Below are 21,673 nucleotides of genomic sequence, written 5' to 3'. Positions count from 1 at the left end.
ATGATCTCTTTTGATCCTCACAATAACCTTACCAGATACGTGGTATCATCGTCTTCATTGTACAGATGAGGAACTTGAAGGTCGTAGCATTTAAGTGCCCTGCTCAAGTTTCTTCAAATTATAAACAGTAGAGTCAGCACCTGCACTCAGACCTTCTGACTGCTCAGTCTCCAGGAAGAAGAGCCTCGTTATTCTGCTGTCAGAGGAAGGGAGGGCTGATTAAGTAGTTGTTTGAGGTTGGAAGCAGGAAAGATAGACCACTGAGCCTTTTCAATAACAGATCCTGTGTCCATGCCTCAGGTGTGTACAGGGACAGAAGGACCTGGGTTTTGGCCTTCAAAGAATTACCTATGTCGTGACTTCTCCCTCTTTCATCCACCACAGGGAACAGGAGTCATTCCAAGGAGACTTCAGCCCACAATAGACTTGTTGTCTGTGCAGGAGGCTTTGTAGAGTATACAGAAGGTGGCCCCAGGGACCCTCGACCCAATGCTGTTCTGTTTACTTACAAGGATAAGGTCACTTCACCTGTCTAAGACTTAGATTCTTTATCTAAAATAATAACAACTGACAAATCTTAATTGTTTATTGTGTGCCACTTAGGTGGAATCTCATTTAATCCTCACAGCCACCAAATAATATTAGTATTCCCACTTTATAGATGAGGAAAGAAAGATATCAAAAGGTCACACACAGAGCAAGTAACAGCTGAGCTGTCTGATCCTGGAATCCTTATAGGTACTAGTGGAAGAGAGAGTGCACAAAAATCGCAGGGTTTTTTCTTGGGGGCACAAGCTTCTGTGGTTATAGCAACCCTCTTAGAGCAAAGACAGGACATCAAGTGCTTTACCCTGGCCCACCTCAAAAAAGGAAGAACTCTCTTCATGCTTCTCAGTGTGGCTTAAGAAGAATTTAATTAGTGCATCTCAAAGTCTTGATAGTTCATGAAGCTTAGCTAGGGGCACTTGGCTCAGGACATTCTAAAGAAACATGTGAAGATGCTCTTACTTACCTAGGTTACATTAAGGACCTAGTACGCACAATATGACCAGCTTTACTGAGTATGGAACAGGCTCTAGTGAGGGGTGAAGGAACATGAACAATAGAAACGTGGCGTCGTGAGAAAGCCCCGTGAGGATCTCAGCTCAGCCGTTAGGAGAACCACCTGACGTGAGGCAGTCTTTTCACTGTCTTGGGCCCCTGTTCCATCATCTGTAAAATGAAATGGGTGACCTAGTGAAGTTCTGTCCAGAGTCCATATTCTATGATTCAGTTTGCACGTACATTCATAAGAAGTGCTAACAAAAGATTACAACAAGTATTAGTCTGCTGGGGCTGCTGTAACAAAGTACCATGAATGGGGTGGCTGAAACAACCCAAACTTACTGTCTCACAGCTCTGGAGGCTAGAAGTCCAAAATCAAGGTGTTGGCAGGGCTGGTTCCTTCTGACGCTGTGACGGAGGGGTCTGTGGAGGTTCCTCTCTGTGGCTGGCAGGTGGCTGTCTTCTTCTGTCTGTTCACACTGTCTCCCCTTGAAACATCTCTCTGCTCAAATTCCCCCTTCTTATACGGACACCGATCATATTGGATTAAGGCCCCCCTGTAACTAGGACTGCCATAACAAAATACCACACACTGGGTGCTTGAATAACAGAAATTTATTTCCTCACAATTCTAGAGGTTAGAAGTCCAAGATCAAGTGTTGGCAGGGCTGGTTTTTCTTTCTGAGGCCTCTCTCCTTGGCTTGCAGGAGGCTGCCTTCTTGCTGTGTCCCTGTAGGGTCTCCTCTGTGAATGCACATCCTGGTGCCTCTTTTTGTGTCCAGATTTCCTCTTCTTATAGGGACACCAATAAGATTGATTAGGGCCTACTCTAATGGCTTGATTTTAACTTAATCACGTATTTTAAGATCCTATCTTCAAATATATTCACATTCTGAGGTACTAAGGGTTAGGGCTTCAACTTAAGAATTTGGGAGGGATACAATGCCGTTCATAGTGCCACCCTGATGACCTCATTTTAACTTGATTACCTCTATAAAGACCCTGTTTCCAAATAAGGTCATGTTCTAAGGACTTCAACATATGAATTTTGGGGGGAAACACAATTCAATCATAACACAAATAGAGATCCCTCCAGTGCCTAAGTGGCTCAGTCGGTTAAGCGACTGCCTTCAGCTCAGGTCACGATCCCGGAGTCCCGGGGTTCGGGTCCTGCATTGGGCTCCCTGCTCAGCGGGGAGTCTGCTTCTCCCTCTCATGTTCTCTCACTCTCTCAAATAAATAAATAAAATCTTTAAAAACAACAACAACAACAACAAAAAACAAATAGAGATCCCTCCTCCCTTCCTCTAAGGATGAGGGACAACAGCACATCAGAGATTACATAGCTGGTCTGTGGCGTGCCATTCTTAGTAAACCAGGTTACCTAAAGACAGAAAGCAGAGTTTTATTAGTTTATTGATTTGTGTTTGTGAATGAATATTATTAATTCTTAAAATACTGTGCTTAGTTTGACAAAACTTTCATTGAGCTTCTACTATGTTCCAACATTGTGCTCGGTGCTGAGTACACAAAGACGAAAGAAGATATGATTTTTGCCCTTAAGGAAGAAGATAGTTTCTGTAAATACTGATCCTAGATTGTGTGGTGTGATGGGCAGAATGGAGGTAAAAAGAGGAAGCAATGATGGACACCATCTGGAGGAATCAGAGAAAGCATCATAGAGGATGTGACATAAACTGGATTTTGAAGAATAAACAGAAATTATCCAAGCAGATAAAAACATTCCAGGCAGAGGGAAAAGCAGAGGCAGCTGGGTCTTGTCCTGTATTATCCTATAGGCAATGGGAAGTAATAAAGCGTTTTAGGTAGAGGAGTAACATGAGCACCTTTGCATTTCAGAGAGAAAATTCAGTGGTGTGGAGAAGAGGTGGGGGCAGGACAGAGGCAGCAGAAAGAGAAACTAGTTGTGGGGAAGAGCTACCATTGCAGTGATCCATCAAGAGACGACAAGGCCTGGACCAAAGCAGTGACCATTAGTTTAATGAACACTTCATACAAGGGACTTTCCAGTCTTGGGATGAAGTGGTGGGGTCTGAGAGTTTATTAAAGGTCTCTTCACCATGCCAGTTTTCTAATGACATTTGTCCAGCCTCTCAGTCATATATATTCATCTTTCTTCCAATTGCCACATCATTACTTTACAGGAAGAGACATCTTAATGTCTCTTGCTATGAAGCATCTTTATTGCAAAGTCCAAGTCTTAGTTTGCTACAGAGCACTCTCGGGGAGTCATGCAAAGCATGTTCATGTGGGTCAATCGTGTGTGACCTGCTGTTGTTCTTCATGACCATCTTCTGAAATAGTTGTATCTATGCTAGAATGAATAATACAAAACCTTAAGTAATTCAGCTAAAAGGGAATGCCCCTGGAAGCTCATCTTGAAAAGAGGACCCTTTTCAGTAGATTAGCAGAAAGTTGGCTCAGCAAGTCTGGGTTAGCTCAGAGGAAGAGACAAATGACACCTACCAGCGAGCCCCAGGGGCTCCCCCTTTCTGACAAGGACTTTCTAATAATGGGAGCACCCGCTGCTACAGAGTCATCTAGATGTTCCATGCGCAGAGGCAGGTCCCTCTTCATGGTACTCCCAGTCAAGTAAGCATGACAACAGCGGTAGAAGGTTGGAACCTGGTACCTCTCGTGGGCCTTGTTTCATGGCCACAGCTGCTGCAAGGGAAGCTGAGATGGATAGGCCTAAGCTGGACAGCCATGTGACTGGACAAGGTTTGTGCTGCCACGGGAGCGTGGGGGCAAACGGTGGGCACAGCTGCCAGCCTCTGACACACAATGCTGGGTGGGACAGGCAGGGGTAAGGGGTTTTTCTGGAAACTGTGAACTCTGTAAAAATGTGTACTTGGATGGTCCCAGATCTCAAATTAGTGCATGGTTTGTGTGAGCATCCTCCCCCCACCCTCAATTCTGAGTGGAAGCCACCATCAACAAGAAGGTGTGTTTTTGTTTTGTTTTGTTTTGTTTTGTTTTTTAAGATGGCTGGCTGGCTTCTTCAAGTAGTTGCGTGCCTTGCAGACTGCTTGCTGACAGAACCACATGAAAGGCAGGAAAGAGATCTAGCATTCTCAGACCGTTATGACAGCATCTCAGATCTCCTGGGGGCAAACTGTATTTGTTTCTCAGAGTCTTTTTTGTTTACTTCTTTATCTCCTTAAAGAATAAGTTTTGGGGACTTGAAGGGGGCGAGAAACTTTTGTGTTTCTGTGGCAGCAGACTTTTAAAGATAAAAAAGGTCCTCCAGCATTTTCCTTGGGGGCATGCCTACTTGCCAAGTTGTCACGGTTTAAACCACAGCCAGTAGAGTAGAAGAGTGGTGCTGGAGTTCTCAACCAGCCTCCTTGGCTGCTTCTAGGAGGCTCCAGGGGGGAAAGGGCCCCAACCTCCTGTACGGGAATATTCAGACTTGGTTTCTTTGCGAATGAACGAACAACATTGCTCTGACTGCCAAGCAGCACCGATCTGAGAGTCCGCACTGAGGAAGAAGATGGAGAGCTGGAGTCTTCCATCACAGGAAATGGTGGTTTGAAAATGGGAACACAGGTGCTGCTGAGGGCACAGGCACACCCTCTTTTTCTGGTTCCATTTCATTATTGTGAAGCATATGCTAAGTAGGTCATCTCTCATTCCCATCAATTCCTGCTTTGAGCCATTCAAAAGTAACCCTGCACTCCTTCTGACACCTTCTGATATTCAGCGCTGTGATCATTCTTAACCAAAGGACACAGGACAGTCCTCCCCCCAGCTTTGTTCTATGGCTTGGCTTCTGATTTAATTTACCTTCCTTTATCATGTGCTTATTAGGTGCCCCCCAACCCTATGTTGTATCAGGTGGGGGGCAGTGCAAGTAAAGCATAAGGAACAGGGTCTACCTTCAAGAATTTACAATCCAGGTGGGACCTTATTAGGTAGAAAAATATTATCATCTTAAGAAACCTCTCCTAGAATTCTTCTCGTAAAGAACAGGGTACCTTCATGTAAATGTTAGAGGGCAGAAGGTAAGACCCACCCCAAGGAATCCAGCTGTGGGTTAGATGATTCTGTGTGAGAAAGGGGACAGATATGGCTTGTGCAGATATGGGAAGAGAAAAAGAGGGTCTGAGCCTGTCAGATGGTGGAAAGCTGCCCAGTTTACAATGGACTCTGCTCCCTGTGACCTTTCAACTCTTCAGTAGAGGATTCACATCCACAAAATTCTTGGTGTAGGTTTTGGGCGTTTTTTGTGTGGAAACTGATGAAGGCACAGAGCCTTGCACGCAGGATAGCCCAGACTGCAGCAAGCAGAGTCACGCGAGCAAAGACTTGGAGGACCACCAGGAAGTAATTACCAGAAATTGCAGGAATCCTCTGTAGCCTGACCCCAACAAGCCATAAAAGTAGCATTTTGTCCATGTTTATCCAAATTGCTAAGGGCATAGAGTTTCTGACATTCAGTTTCCATATAAACATTCATATCACTAGATAATAGTACCAAGTAGATGAGCACCAAGTACAAGACCACTTGGACCTGCTAGATAGGGAAACCAAGTCATAAGCAAACAATAGGATGGGGCTGGAGTGTCTCTGAACACCAGTGAAGGGACTTCTCTGGATGTGAGATCAAACCTATCTTCTGTCTTTCCAATCAATCAATAGGACCTACTGTGTTTCAAGTCCTAAGACAGCGACAAAAGAGGTAAAGAGGTGGCCTCTGGCCTCTGAGAGGCTAGCAGCTAGGTGGGGGATTGAGGCTAGTGGAAGGAGCTGACATTTCTGCACCACATTTATGCTGCAGGCATTGCTCTGGGCCCTTCCCTTAATTATTTCCTTGGCTTGTTAGAAAGACTCTGTGAACTAAATATTGTTGTACTCATTTTGCAATCAAGGAGACTGAGGCCCCAGAGGTTATGAGCAATCTATCTGAGGTCGCAGAGCTATCAAGTGGTAGGTCCAGAATCTGAATCCACCTGTCTGGCTCCAAATGACCTCGCTGAAAATGGTCTGCACCACAATGGTAGCGTCACAACTCAGGTTCTAAGACACACGACGAAAACCAAGGTGCTGCAGAGTCCCAGGGAGAAGGAAGAATGGGAGCTGGAATGGTCAGGGAAGCCGACACAGAGAGGGTAGGATTGGCCTGGGGCCAGCACTGGGCAGGCCTGGTGGGCAGCTGAAGGTTGAGGAAGGGGAGGGGGCACAGCACAGCACAGGGGACAAGAATGGGCAGGTGTTGGAGGGAGGATGTTGACCGTATGGGCACCTCCCAGGGCTTTCCCGGGGGCGGGGGGGTGCCCATCGCCATAGGGGAAAACACAAAGTGTCGAGTCTACAGTTCTCATCCTGCCCAGCTCTGCCATCGGCTTCTCTGTGACTCTGGGGACACCTCTGAATCTCATGGTCCTCAACGTAAAATTAGTGAGTTGGGTAAGATAACGCAATAGCTCCTTTAACAATTAAAAGCCTCTTGGACCTATCACTTAAGTCCTTGAACAGATTCATATTACTTTGTATACAAAGACTAGGAGAAAAATTAGGGCTTACGAAATATCTCTCAGGACAAAGGCCTCTCAGATCTGGCGGGAGAGAGGCAGAAGCTGAACGTTTATGTTATAGGACAAGGAGAGCAGATGGCGTTCATCCTCCTGACTCCCTGGAAAAGCCAGAGAAGGCTGGGGCGCAGTCCTTTTTAGTTCATGTGAGAAGGTGAGCCACAGCGCGTCAGCAGCAGGTACCGGGCGACAAGAGAAAGGCTCGCTTGGCAGGTGTTCCCAGTGCAATTTTGTCATCTGCTACATTGTGGTTCAGAGGCACCTCCTTGTTGGTTGGTTTTACTTTATTTGTATCTCAAAAGAAATTTGAGGGAAATATTACCTTTTAAAAAGATTGAAATGGTTGGAGGCTTTGTTCTTAAATGAACTGTTGTTTTAGAAGGTCCCAACCTAGGTGAGGGAAGAAGGAAGAGGAAAGAGTCTCAAAATAGTCAGAGCAACTGTAACCATTTGCTGGGTCAGTTCCATGGGCTGATGGAACACGATGGGGCTTGGCTGCTGCCGTGCAAGGGTCAATTGTATTTAGACCCTTAATGCTATTACTTTACTTAGAATCCTGGTGCTTCAGGTTGACCCCAGCGTTCATTACCTTGGGGTAACACACCCCAAGCCCGTAAGTCTCTCTGACTCTCCAAGAAGTCTGTCTTCAGCATTCAGCCACGTTTCTACCCCTCGACGAAGCTCTAGTATATGAAGGTCTCCATGCCTGCTTCCTTATGCACAAAATGGGAGTAATGAGAGTAACTACCTCGTAGGATTGTTGTGAGGATTAAATCTATTAGTACACACAATGCACTAAAAATAAAGCCTGGCCCATTGACAATGCTCCATAGCTGTCTGTTATTATCTGAGTAAGCTGGATGTCTTGTTTGCTGGGGCATTAGTTCTCATTCACTGTTTTCCAAGGTACTGCTCCTGGCTTGGAAGGATTTGGCGAAGTGTGTACAGGAGAGAAAGAAAAAAAAGAAAAAAGAAAAAAGTAGCTCTAGGACCTCGAGCCTGGCTGACTGCTACTCTAGGACTTGTATTAAGCACTGGAATCCCTGAGAGGAAGACATACATGCTTTTCTTTCAGTTCAGGTTCAGTGGGTTCAATACAGTTATTTGCATGGGAGGACAATAATAGTACTATTATGTTTATTTTTAAAGAACAAAAGTCGGTCGTTCTTCCTCCCAGTGTCGCATGAGCATGGTGTGGGAGTGTGGGGGGACGGCAGGTGGAACCGGCATGTTCTTTTTACCAAAACGGATGCAGGACTCCTCAGAGATTTAAAACCAGGGAAATGGGCAAGCGATGTTGACTTGGGACAGACAAAGATGTGTCTGATTTTGGATACGTGGTCACGCAGGTGCAAATCAAGCATTTGAATAGAAAAACCCTTACAGGAGTTAGGACATTTCCATAGGAAATTAGGAAAGTCAAGTATGGTGAGGAGAGGAATTAGGATAAGAGAAGAGGTAGGAAATCGTTAGTGGTCTGCAGCTGCTGTCTGAAGCCATTAGAATGGATGTGTCCCCTGAGAAAGAATATAGACAGAGAGCACGGGGCTTGGTCTCCCCACTTCCGTGAAGGATGTTTTTAAACTTACAGTACTGTTGAGATTGCCCTTTGACTTTTTTTTTTTTTTTTTTCCAGAATCAACACAATGGGGACTGTATGCCGGGCTGTTCTTAGGGGGCATCGTTGGTGTCATCTTGATTCTCGAAGTGGTAATACTGCTGTTGAGAAGAAGAGGTAGGTGTCTGCCAATAAAGAGATTGATATCAGACCCTGTGGTAAGCAGGGAACCTCTCCGCACAGGCAGATCTGCTTGCACCACTCTGGCTTTCTGCCTGAAGCACCTTTGCAATAATACTAAATACACACATCCTGGGACCTTGCTCAATTCAGTCTAATTCAATATGTCTTGATCCCTAATTAGGCCACGGGGATGGAAAGAGGGATGAGCCACAGAAGGTTGAATGTGGGAGACATGACAGAGATCGTTCCTGTTCAATATGACTAGCACTGCAGGGGAGGAAGGTACCGGATGCTGAAGGGGTCCAGATAAGAGACTTGACAACGTTCACTAGACACAGAATCCAGGGGACTCTTGGATCTCATTCAAGAAAAGTTATAATTACGGACCAAAAAAAAAAGGGCATTATAATAAGATGTTTTCATCCAAGGGTTGAAACTTTTCTACAATCTCTTTTTATTCTTGCAATTTCCCTCCGAGAATTGTAAGTTAGTTGTCTCTACGTGACTTAGCAGTGGGGTAACAGAGGCACAGAGAAGCCGTGTGACTCATGCAAGTTCACCCAGCCAGCTAATGAGAGAACCAGGACTGCATGTCTCCCAACAACCAGGCCACGTGCCACTGGAAAGGCCCATGTGCCACTGGGAAGACCCACAGCAGAGGGAACACTTTTTGCTAAGACTTTTACACAAATTCTGGCTCATCTTGGGAAACATCTTCATTTTACAGTTATGGTAAGAGGCCATCAAGTGCCCCAGAAACAGAGGGGTGAGAAAGCTGAGTGAAGCAATGTACGACAAACGGGAGAGTACAAAAGAGTAATGAGCCCTGTCCTCGGAGAACTAGAATCTTATTAGGAGACTAGATATGCACATTAAACAATAGAGATTAAAATAATTGAATGGCATTCCAATTGCATGTAACACATACTGGGAATTTGTGAGGTTGCTTAAGGCCTGACTAAACAATATGGAAGATCACCCAGGGTAGCTACTAAGGCCCAGTTATTCCCTTGCAGTTTAAGCACCTAGGGGAAGGGTCTCCTGGCCTCCCCTCCAAAGGGTCCCCTGGTTCCACGTCACAGGGAAAGGTGCTCGGCCACACTTTCATCACCCACCCACACCAAAGTCAGAAGGTCCTGCCCCCAGATCAGGATAGGTCCCTGGGCTGGTTTTCCCACGGTGAGGACAGGACTTGATCCTCACACCACCAAGTCGATGGCTGATCTTATTCTCAAGTGGATCAGCGTTCTCACGTGTAACCTTCTCAAAAAAGCCCTTACCACAGCACTCTTGCTGGGTTTGCTTGTATAAGAAAGTCTAGATAGATCACAGCACATCCACCTACTTTTATCTCATTTCCTCCAACTAAGAGTTAGATGGGGAGGGGTGAGGTTAGGGTGATTCAGACAGAAACCGTGTTGAGAGCCTAAGGCGATGGGGCAGGGCACCCACATTTCGTTGGATAAGAAGGAAACATTGAGATACCAGGATTGAGAAAACGGAGATTAACGCAGCGATGCTAACCTAGCCGGAGTGGGTGCCAGGATCCTAACTCACATTCTTTCCTCTGCTCATCGCATGTTTGTGCTCTGAAGGGAAAAATGCCCCCCCACCTCCCCACAAGTCCCTGTCACTCTCCTCAGCATACATATCCATCCTTGTCTCCAGCCACCCTGTATTCCTTGTAAGCCAGGAACATGAAATCCTTGCCTCAAACCTACGGGAAAACCTACATTAATTGCTGTACCCTTTGCAAGACTTTGTTTTGATTCTGTTAGCACTTTCTAATGCTGTCACCTCCAAAATGGCCTGGCTCTGAAGGTGTTCAAATGGTTTCTCTGGCAATTTCATATCCAGAATACAGTGGTTAAAAACATAGGGTTTGGCATCAGACAAACTTACATTCAAATGCAGACTTTGCCACTGACAAGCTACGTGACTAAATAAATGAACTCTCTTCTGCAAAATGGGGATGATATTATGTACCCACGTGGTACTGTTGTGGGTATCCATGAGTCCAAACACAGAAAGTACCAAATACAGTGGCGTCCATGGTTAGACGATGGATCATGGACAGGTGCATGATGGCTGGCTGGCTGGATCGTACACACATAGACAAATCTTTTAATGGAGTTGAATTAACACATCAATGTTTAAGTCCTATGGCCAGCAGGGGGCGGCACAAGGAGCATCTGGGAAGAGTCCTTAGAGCCAATTTAAGTACATGAAGTCCTGCTAACAAAGGACAATTTTGTGCTTCAGGACACAGTAGGAAAGGACATTACACAGTCTACATCTTCATTTTACAGTTATAGTAAGAGGCCATCAAGTGCCCCAGAAACAGAGGGGTGAGAAAGCTGAGTGAAGCAATGTACGACAAACGGGAGAGTACAAAAGAGTAATGAGCCTTGTCCTCGGAGAACTTAGAATCTTATTAGGAGACTAGATATGCACATTAAACAATAGAGATTAAAATAATTGAATGGCATTCCAATTGCATGTAACACATACTGGGAATTTACTACGTGCCAGGCACTGTTCTAAACACTTTACAAATAATATCTCCTGTGATCATCACAACACCACTGTGGGTGCAGATACTTCAGTCCCATTGCACAGATAGAGAAATAGAATTAGAGAGATGGAGTAACTAACCTAAGGTCATGTGACACATGTGTTGGGACTTGGTGTTTGTGCCTTTGGGACTCCTGGGGCAGGTGGGGAGGTGGCGGGGGGTAAAGACCAGACAGGTCTGAGCAGAGTTTGTGGGCATGCCAGACAGAGATAACCACTGTGGTTTCTTTTCCCCAGGTAAAGCAAATCATTACCAGCCAACAATGGAAGCAAAAAGCCTTACTATTTATGCCCAAGTCCAGAAATCAGGTGTAAGTTCTCTATTTTCTTTGTCTGGAGTGGGCCTGTTTCCCCGTGGGATTCCTGGCCAGTCCATCTTGCAAAAGGCATTAAACTTCAGTGTCAGATGGGACTATTTGTCATTTGAAATAATGGAAAACACTGGGTACTCTTCTGGTCATCCATGTCTTCATAAGGGAAAAATGAGGAAGCAAGAAACACATGACACACGACTCCTCCAGCCCTGGGGTTCCGAGTGTCTGTGGTTCCCTGTTACCAAACTCTTCCCTCTCTAGGGACAAGGGCGCAGGCTTGAGGACAGAAGGAAGGTGCAGTAAGGCTGTTGTATGATGTGCTGGTCTGATCCAAGTGTAGGAGTTTGCAAAGCACCATGGAGACAGGGAAGGAGGATCTTGAGGATTTTGGCTGGGTAGATGGAAGGTGATATGTAGGCTGGAGATGAAAGACCTGATGGAAGGCGGTTGGACTGAGGGAGAGCCACGATGAAGTTGAGGAGCAGGTATGTTAGGCGTAAGAGGGAGGCTAAAGGAATATGGTTAGATGGGTATATACTCTAGTTCTTCAGACATGAAGGCAATTCTAGGTGATGTACAGACCAGAATGTGGCCATTCAGAGGACTCTAGGACAAAGCTCTTATTTCTGCCGCCCCCTAGTGGCTTGGAGGGTTTAATACATAGGCCATCACTATGTATTAACCAGGCTGAGAACCAGGCTCCATTTAAATATAGGAGAGTCCCAAGAGCAAACTCCGCCCTTGCATTTACACATTTGGCAACCAGTTTCAGCTTTAGCATGGTGCCTTCCCTATCTACTGTGTCTGATGCTGTTCTTTTTACTGTAAACCACGACATATATACCAGAAGTGCACAAAGTATAAATGTCAGCTCAATGAATTACCCTATCGTGTTATCTAGTAAAGCAAATCTTCCCACCTTGTTTTTCTCCAACAGTTTTCAACTGGTCTTGTCCCTCCGTACTTTTGTATATATTTCAGAATCAGCTTCTCAAGTATCAGAAAAGGGGAAAAAAATCCTATTAGGATTGCATTGAATCTACAGATCTATTTGAGGAGAAATTACATCTTTCAGTATTGAGTCCTCTAATACTATATAGCTACCAGCCTGATCAAGGAACAGAACATTGCCAGCAACCCCCACAAGACCTCCTGTACCCACCCCTTCATCTCTATTCTCTCTCTCCTCACCAAAGATATCACTGTCCTGACTTCTAAAAATATATTTTAGCGTGCTCGCTCTCTCTTTCTTTAACTTTATAAAAATGGGATTCTACAGTATTTTTCCTCTTGGGTCTGGTTTTTTCCCCTCAGTATTACTTTCATGAGATTCGTATGTCTTTGTGCTTGGATATAATGCATTTATTTTCATTGCTTTATAGACCATCACTGCATGAATATCCAAGAGTTCATTTATCTAGTTGGCATTGATGGACACTTGGGTTATTTCCAGTTTGAGACTATCATAAAAATTCCAACTATGAACATTCACATGTGTATCTCTTGGTAGATATGTGCACCTATTTTTGTTGGGTATGTACCTAGAAGTAGAATTGCTGAATCATACAGTATGCACATCCTCAACTTGGCTAGATAAGGCCAAACTGCTTTTCAAAGTGCATGCACCAATTTACTTTTAGGCCCGCTACACATTCTAATCAAAACTAGGTGTTATCAGCCTTTTAAATTTTAGTCATTCTGTTGGACATGTCTTTTTATAGTTTTATTTTGCATTCCCCTAATTATTAAGGAAATTGGACAATGCTTCTTATATTTATTGGTCATATTAATATCCTCTCTCTTAAAGTGCCTGTTAAATCTCTTGTCTGTTTTCCTTAGAATTTCAGGCTTTTTTTTAAATGATTAGCATAAGTTCTTTAAGTATTTTTAGCTTTTTGGCAGTTACATTTTATTTTATTTTTTAATTAAAAAAGGGGTTTTTTGGGCAGTTACATTTTAGCAAATACCTTCACCCATTCTGTGTTTCGCCTTTGCAATTTCTCAGTGACACCTGATAAAGAAAGGTTCTTAACTGCAGTATAGAGCAATTCAGTAATCTCTTCCTTTGGAGATAACGATTTTTGTGTCCTGTCTGAGAAATCTTTCTCTACTCCTGGGTAATTGAGATATTCTATCATTTTCTAAAAGCTGTGTGGTTTATCTTTCACATTTACATCTGTTATGTACCTGAAAATGGCTCTTGGAGTAGGGTGTGAGATGGGTCAGGTTTCATTTTTCTCCAAATGGACGTCCTATCAACCACATATTGAAAAGATGGACAAACCACGAGTCCGTCTATGTGAGGACCCATCACAAACCACGAGTCCGTCTACGTGAGGACCCATCACAAACCACGAGTCCGTCTACGTGAGGACCCATCGTTTTGGTTCTCTATCCTGCTCCCTTTCCTGCTTGTTTACGCTTGCATCAGTACCATACAATCTTGACAAATTCATTATAGATTACAGATTCATTACAAGTCTGGTATCTGGTAAAATGTCTTCTTATTTGTTTTTGTTCTTCTTCAAGAGTTCTTGGCCATTTTCTGTCATTTGTATTTTCATATATATTTTTAGATTCAGTTTGTCAAGTTCCACCTAAAAATCCTGCCGGAATTTTAATCAGAACTGCACTGATCACTTTGAGGAGACCATACGCACTTATAGTATTGAGTCTTTCCATTCACAAAATAATACATCCTTTCCTTCATGTAGGTCTTCTTTAATTTCTCTAAACAATGTTTTATAGTGTTTTGCATAAGAGACTTGTCCGCCATAATTTATTACTTGGCATTTGAGCATTTGAGATTTTGGAATACTATCATCAACATTATCTTTTAAAAAATTTTTAGTTTCTATATATTATAGATACATAGAAATACAATTAATTTTTGTATTTTAAACTTATATTTGCAACATTGCTAAACTCACTTATAAATTCTAGTCATTTTTCTATAGGTGACTTGGATATTCTCTGCACAAAATTGTATCATCTGTAAAAAAAATTACACTATATTTCTTCATTTTCAAACCACATAACTTCTCTTCCTGTTTTACTGGCTGAGATTTCTTATCCAGTGTTGAATGGAAGTGTTAAAAGAGGCGTCCTTGGATGCTTCCAAACTCAAAAGGGAAACTTTCAACATCTGGCCATTAAATATGGTTTTTGCTGAAGGTTTTTATAGCTGCCTTTTCATCTGATTGAGAACATTCTCTTCTGTTCCTGGTTTGCTAAGGAATCGGCGTTGAATTTTATCAACACTCTGTCTGCATCTATTGATATGGATTTTTTATATTATCTTTTTTATTTATCTGCTGAACCACACTGATCTGCAAAGACTACACTGCATTTGCATTCCTGGAATAGAGGCGATGTAGTCTGGTCCTTTTTAAATATCGCTGGGTTTTATTTTATTAATATTTTGTTCAGAGGATGCTGTTGCTGTCCTGTTTAGGCTTCCAAGTGGAATTGGCCTACAATTCTCCTCTCTTGTAATGCCCCGGTGAGGTTTTGATACCAAGATTTTTTTTTTTTTTAAGATTTTATTTATTTGACAGAGAGGCACAGCGAGAGAGAGGGAACACAAGCGGGGGAGTGGGAGAGGGAGAAGCAGGCTTCCCGCGGAGCAGGGAGCCCGATGTGGGGTTCGATCCCAGGACCCTGGGATCATGACCTGAGCCGAAGGCAGACGCTTAACGACTGAGCCACCCAGGCGCCCCTGATACCAAGATTATGCTAACCTCACAAAATGAGTAAGAGTGCATGTTCATTTCCTAGTGCTACTGTAACAAATGTTTGCAGACATGGAGACTTAAAGCTACGAAGTCATCCTCTAACAGCTGTGGAGGCCAGAAGTTCAAGATGGAGGTGTGGGCAGGGCCATGCTCCTTCTGAAAATGTTGCTTTACCTCTTCCAGCTTCTGGTGGCTCCGGGCACTCTTTGACATTAGTTGGCTTGTAGCTACAGAACTCCAATTTCTGCCTCCACCTCCGCATACATTTCTTCTCTCTCTGTCTCTGGGTCTTCTCCTTTCCTTTTAAGAGTAAAAGGACACTCATCACTGGATTTAATCCAGCTTGACCTGAGTTTGAAATCCTTACCTTAAGTACATCTGCAAAGATCCTCTTCCAAATAAGGTCACATTTAGAGATTCTGGATGGATCCATCTTTTGGGGGTCACAGTTCAACCCACTATAGGTTGTATTTCCTCTGGGCAAGATTGATGTTATTTTTCCGTTAAATATTTGGTAGGATTAATGGGTAAAGCTATCTGAGTCAGGGGTTCCTCTGAGGGAGGAATCTTTTAAATTATAATTTTTTTTGAAGCTGTTATATTTTTATTTATTTATTTATATTATGTTCTGTTAATCACCATACATTACATCCTTAGTTTTTGATAGAGTGTTCCGTGACTCATTGTTTGCGTATAACACCCAGTGCTCCATGCAGAACATGCCCTCTTTAATACCCATCACCAGGCTAACCCATCCTCCCACCCCCCTCCCCTCTAGAACCCTCAGTTTGTTTCTCAGAGCCCATAGTCTCTTATGGTTTGTCTCCCCCTCCAATTTCCCCCCCTTCATTCTTTCCTTCCTGCTATCTTCTTCTTCTTTTTAACATATAATGTATTATTTGTTTCAGAGGTACAGATCTGTGATTCATCAGTCTTACACAATTCACAGAGCTCACCATAGCACATACCCTCCCCACTGTCTATCATCCAGCCACCCCAACCCTCCCACCCCCCACCACTCCAGCAACCCTCAGTTTTTTTCCTGAGATTAAGAATTCCTCATATCAGTGAGGTCATATGATACATGTCTTTCTCTGATTGACTTATTTCACTCAGCATAATACCCTCCAGTTCCATCTACATCGTTCCAAATGGCAAGATTTCATTCCTTTTGATGGCTGCATAATATTCCATTGTACATATAAACCACATCTTATTTATCCATTCATCTGTCGATGGACATCTTGGCTCTTTCCATAGTTTGGTTATTGTGGACATTGCTACTATACACATTGGGGTGCACATACCTCTTTGGATCCCTACATTTGTATCTTTGTGGTAAATACCCAGTAGTGCAATTGCTGGATTGTATGGTAGCTCTATTTTCAAATTTTTGAGGAACCTCCATACTGTTTTCCAGAGTGGCTGCACCAGCTTGCATTCCCACCAACAGTGTAGGAGGGTTTTAAATTATAATTTATTATACCATTCTCCTCCCTTTTAATAATTAAGCAACTTTTTTCCTGTTTTTTAGTTGATAACCTCGAAATTATAAAATGCATCCTTGACTCACCAAAGTCTAACATTTATTCTCTTCCTGGACAAAACTTCATCTTCCCTTTAACTTCACCTTCTGATTTATGTGCCTTTTTTTGGCCATTATTTTAATTTCATGTATGTTTTAAACATAGGAGACATAATTGTTACTGTTTTATACATCAATATGCATTTACACTTACCTATGTTTTTACAATTTTCTTTGCTCATAGTTGCAATGCTATATGATATCATATAAAGACTAATAACGTAGACAATGATTAAATGTTAATATTTCCTTTGTTCTTATTCATAATGGTGATATGATACCATTATAAAGACTAGGGTAACAGGGAAAATTATGTAACACACATTTGCTGTCTGCTAGGGAACTCTCGTAGGTCTTCTCAGGACTGCTATGTTGTACAACTCTGGGAAACAGTGCTCATGAAAAATACGTGAGAATAACACCCCTGGAGTTTCTGTAAATCACGCTCCCTGGACTCATGCCCTAACTGAAGACACAGGGATACAAAAATGTACTAAGTTATTACAACTATGTTTAAGAGAATTTCCTAAATCCAGGTTAAAATCCTGAAGGGAAAAATAACAATGTGCTAACCATGTTGTGTTGAAGTAGTAAGTATAGGTGGTTTCCTTTATACTTTTTTCCTCCTTTCCAAAACTTCTTCACTAAACATGAAAAGCATTAAGTTACTAACTTCTCCCCTGTGCCTCTAAGTCAGGTCATACCAAAGTCCTCACAGACAGGAAGACAGGCAGGGGTGGATAAAGGTCTCTTAAATTGTTTCACATTCTCTTCATCTATCTCCTTATTGCAAATAATTCTTCCTTAAATTCATTTTTTCTCTGAAATCTAGTATCTATGAGTTGTATGGGATCTTGAAAGTCATCTATTTGAATCACCCAATTACTGCTTGAGTTATCTTCTCATTATTACTTCCAAAGTGTTGGCTAGCTCCTTTTTACTAAAATACAGTCTGTGAAGAGGCAGCATCAGCATCACCTGGGACATTTTTAGAAATGCAGAACCTCAGGGCTTACCCCAAGTCTTCTGAAATAGAACCAGCTTTCTAACAAGACACCCACATAATGCATATGCACATTCAAGTATGAGAAGCCCTGGTCTACCCCAGGCACTTCCAGTAATAGTGAATTCCCTGCCTCCCAAGGCAATCCATTCCACATTTGAGCATCTCTCAGTATTAGAAAGATCTTCACTATACTGAACCCCCAAATTCCAATCTTGGTTTAAACCCGAAGGACTCTACAGGACAAATCTAGTTCTTTTTCTACATGACAATCCATCAAATATATAAAGAGAAAGATCATGTCCCACCTTGAATCTTCTTTCCTCCAGTAAACGTTTTCAATTCCTTACCTTTTCCATCAGAGGACGAGATTCTGAGCTTTCTCATGTTAAAACCCATGTTTAGTTTCTAGTCTTGCTCTACATCCAGGAGAAGTGGGGAGTAGCAATATCCTACACTGGTGTCCCTGAAGTGTGTTGAAAGGATGACTTCCCTGCCATAAGTCTTGTTACCTCTATTTAATGGGGATGTGGTCTCAATTTACCCCTACATTGACTTCGTCTTGGTATTATGGATTGTAAGTCATTTAAAGTAACATCAACTGATTTTTTAAAAATGTGCCCAGTACTATTTTTGTGGGGAATGTGAAGAAATACAGGAATAATTAGTCTGTTTGAAAAAAACAACATGTAAATATATCAGAGTGCTTTAAATATCGCACAGTTAAGTGCCATCATGTATGAATTAGACTTTAAATATCTGGGGTACTTAGGTCATTATAAGTTGGGGTAAGCAAAGAAGAGTAGCATGCTGGGAAGAGCATGCACTTTAAGCTGAGAGGCCTCGTGAGACCCTTAGCTTTGATATATCATATAAAGACTAATAATGTGGACAATGATTAAATGCACATAGGAAAATATTAAGTCTTTCTGAGCCTTAGCTTCTCCATCTGTGAAATGTAACAACGGGATTTAACATGCAGAGTCGATGTGAGACAAATGGGCACTTGTGGAAAACATTGTATGTATGCTTATTATTATGCTTATTATATTATTAAGTTCAGTACTTGGGCAGGAAAGAGAAGTCACAGGAAACCCTGTCAGAGTCAGGAATAGGAGTGAGACAAATGTTATGAAGATCCCGTTCCCTTCAACTGCGCTGGTGACAGCCCCACCAGTCCTGGTTCACCATCAGGAAGACTTACAACATCTGGGAAGGGCTGATGGTGCAGTGGGCTGCCTCTCGAGGCTGTGAGCTCCACAATGCCACTGGGGGAGTCCAAGCAAAACCCTGAGAATTGAATTCTGGGGAATTTGCAGGAGCATTTCCGCCTGGGAAGGAGGCTGGACCAGTTGACTCTGAGGGGCTCTCTAGCTCAAAGCTTCTGGATCTTGTGCTTCTCCGTGGGGAGAATCAGATGGAAACAACTCTGCTCAGCTGATTTCCTCTTTCTTTGCTTCTCTTGTAGTCTGCTCAGAAGAAACCTGATCCCCTGCCAGCTCAGGACCCCTGCACCACCATTTACGTTGCTGCCACAGAACCTGTCCCAGAGCCTGTCCAGGTGAGGCATCTCTCTGAGCTTCTTCTCTGCAGGGAGGGAAGAGGTGGTGGAGCGGATGATGGGACCTGGGTAGAGCCGAAATAAAACAGTCCTGAAGTGGAGAAGGCAAGCCCTAGAAAGTGGGTCTCAAGGATCCTCCATGGTCTTGGCTGCAGGACTTCCGGGAGACCCCTCCTGGCTGCTCACATGGGAATACAGCTCTTTCTCTGTTCACTAGTGTTTCTCTGAGAGCTGTCCAAAGACCACATCAGAATCCGCTGGCATATTTGCTAAAAATAAAGATTCCTGGAGCTTTCTCTTAGGATTCTGTTCAATCAGAATGTCTATGGTGAGCAACCAGACATTTATCCATTAAAAAAACAGCCTCCCCAAGTGGTCCCAGAGCATGTTTACATTTGGGATTTGCATCTTGAGTCCAAGAGCTCCTGAGTCCAGCTGCATAATAGAATCGCAGGACAACTTTGTAAAAAGGCTCATGCGGGGGCTCCGTCCAGCCCAGTTTCATCAGAATGTCTAGGACTGGAGCTGTGCCTCCATGAGCCCAGAAGAGAATATGGTGTGCAGCCCAGACTAAGCCTTTCTATCTACCCCCACTGCAAGATCAGCATGGATCAAGTTTACTTGATAGGAATTATTTCTTTTCCTAAATGGACAGAAATAAATTCTGGGCTGAAATCTTGGCTTCAGTGGGGTTCTATTAAATAAAGCATTTTATGAGATAATTGAGGATCAAAAGGCCACAGAAATGCCTACATTGGCTCCTCTGCCTCAAAGCTCTTACTGGACTCACACCCGGAGATGCCTGGGACGATGCCCTGCCTGCATCTGGAGGTCTATTCTCAGAACACTGTCCTACTCAATGGGGAAGTAAATACATGAATCTGATTTTAAAAAGCTTTGAGAAATAATGTAGATTTTTAGTGACGTTTTCTTCATCAGAAACAGTCTGTTGTATTTCACATTTTACAGCAAAACTTCCTGAGTTCCTCCATTGCTGTCTTTCTCTGACTCTTGAATCTACTCTACCTAGCAGACGTCTTTGCCTGCAGTCCTGCCCTTCCTCCCTCATCTCTGCTCCAATTCTTCCTTCTCTCTTTGGGTCTCACTACCCCTTCCTAAAGCTCCGTCAATTAGAATTCTCTTGGCTTCCCCAACTCTGCCCCATGCCCAACAGCAAAGCAAATGGTTTTCCTTCTAAGGCAAGGTCAGGGCAGAGAGCGAAGAGAGACATCTCCTGGGTCTCCCCAGTGTGATGGGGTGCACACACCTGGAAGGGAGCTGGAGCCCTGAGGTGCCACTCCCAGCAAGTCACTGCGCCACCTGATATCTGAGACTCTTTCCTTTTACTAAGCAGCGCGCTTTCCATTTGTAGCCTGTGAAGCTGGTGCCTCTACTCACAGACTTCTGTTTTTGTTTTTGTTTTTAAAGATTTTATTTATTTGACAGAGAGAGATACACAGCGAGAGAGGGAACACAAGCAGGGGGAGTGGGAGGGGGAGAAGCAGGCTGCCCGCAGACCAGGGAGCCCGATGCGGGGCTCGATCCCAGGACTCTGGGATCATGACCTGAGCCGAAGGCAGACGCTTAACGACTGAGCCACCCAGGCGCCACCTCACAGACTTCTGTTTTGTCCCCAGGAACCAAATTCCATCACAGTCTACGCCAGTGTGACACTTCCAGAGAGCTGACACCACAGACTCAGTGAAGGGACTTTCTGAGGGAATATAGAGGGGCTACAGTAAACACTGAACTTGGCTCCATGTCCCAAGCTCCCGTGACACTCTGCACATCTGTACTCTGCTCAGATCAACTCCTCGGTGATGCTTCTTCCACAGCCACCTGTGGGATGGACAAGGGACTGAGGCTTTCCGAGCACTCAGCCTCCTCCTCAGAGCCCAGGCCTGGAAGAGAGAACTATAGGTACAGCTTTCCAGCTTTGTGGTATAGCAGACGGAATGAGTCATGTGGGTCCAGTGAGCCCAGACCTCCAGCTGTCTTGCTCCATGCTGGGACTGGACAAGAAGAGCTGAAGGCAGGAAGCTGCGACACCTAGTACCTCTCTCAGACAGCTGACGTCTGCAACGTCTTACGTCTTGGCTGCCTGTGCTTGGTCCTGGGAGCTGACCCTGCTCCACACAGACCTGATCGAGGCTCTGCGCCTCACTTTCTCTCTCTGGACGGGCAGTGAAGGGTGAACTCCTTATTATATGTAGAACACTCTGAGATTATTCTCTGAAAGAAGCTAATAGAGTCAGTATTTTATTTGCAAAACCCAGAAGCTGAAGGGTCAATAAACTGACAACATAACTGTGAAGTCTCTGAGCTTTGACTAATGGAAGGAAAATCACCTGAGATTCTCAAAAAATTATAGAATATTTAAGTTCAATATTATATATCACATATATACTTACATATGTAATGTTTAAGTATAAGAATACTTAAAAGTATTCCATGCAGATGGCATTAGGTTTAAAGAAACATGGCAAGCGTTTGGTGGCGCCATTACAGAGGAAGTCGGCATAATCAGAACTTGTCCCAGGCTGATCTTTCACTTCTCAAAAA

General features: G+C 43.5%; 1 protein-coding gene across 1 annotated transcript in view; it reads left to right on the top strand.

The window, feature by feature from the left end:
* SLAMF1 (signaling lymphocytic activation molecule family member 1) overlaps positions 1–20,964 on the top strand; it is a 31,974-nt gene extending 11,010 nt beyond the window's left edge. The window contains exons 4-7 of the mRNA XM_044916285.1: positions 8,236–8,334; positions 11,152–11,225; positions 19,019–19,111; positions 20,749–20,964. Of these exons, the coding sequence (XP_044772220.1) occupies positions 8,236–8,334; positions 11,152–11,225; positions 19,019–19,111; positions 20,749–20,799 (317 nt within the window). The 3' untranslated portion in view covers positions 20,800–20,964. The remainder of the gene's footprint in view (positions 1–8,235; positions 8,335–11,151; positions 11,226–19,018; positions 19,112–20,748) is intronic.
* The last annotated feature ends 709 nt before the right edge of the window (positions 20,965–21,673 follow it).

The sequence above is a fragment of the Neomonachus schauinslandi genome, chromosome 6 (assembly GCF_002201575.2).
Source record: "Neomonachus schauinslandi chromosome 6, ASM220157v2, whole genome shotgun sequence".
Classification (NCBI taxonomy): Eukaryota; Metazoa; Chordata; class Mammalia; order Carnivora; family Phocidae; genus Neomonachus; species Neomonachus schauinslandi.
This window is presented reverse-complemented; position numbering and strand designations above follow the sequence as displayed.